Source organism: Mesitornis unicolor, unplaced genomic scaffold, assembly GCF_000695765.1.
Source record: "Mesitornis unicolor isolate BGI_N332 unplaced genomic scaffold, ASM69576v1 scaffold28638, whole genome shotgun sequence".
NCBI lineage: Eukaryota > Metazoa > Chordata > Aves > Mesitornithiformes > Mesitornithidae > Mesitornis > Mesitornis unicolor.
The window spans coordinates 476-755 of NW_010200216.1; the positions used below are offsets into that span (position 1 = coordinate 476).

General features: G+C 71.1%; 1 protein-coding gene across 1 annotated transcript; it reads left to right on the forward strand.

Annotated features, from left to right (window-relative positions):
- Positions 1-43: 43 nt before the first annotated feature.
- LOC104544733 (claudin-7-like) lies at positions 44-266 on the forward strand (the record flags this gene model as incomplete). Its single annotated transcript, XM_010189675.1, has 1 exon — positions 44-266. A coding segment is annotated over exon 1 (223 nt), but the record flags the coding sequence as incomplete, so codon positions are not given.
- Between the last annotated feature and the right edge of the window lie 14 nt (positions 267-280).

The window sequence follows — 280 nt, forward strand, 5'->3', positions numbered from 1 at the left end:
GTGTCTTTAGGGTCTCTCCCGGTGTCCGGGGGCCCGCCAGGCGATGGCGAGCGGGGCGCTGCAGACGCTGGGGCTGCTGCTGGCCCTGCTGGGCTGGGGGGCTCTGCTGGGGGCCACGGCGCTGCCGCAGTGGCAGAGCTCGTCCTTCGGCGCCGACTCCATCATCACGGCCGTGGTGGTGCACCAGGGGCTGTGGATGACCTGCGTCACCAAGAGCACCGGGGTGCAGGAGTGCAAGACCTACGACTCCATCCTGGCCCTGGGCGGTGAGGACTGGGGG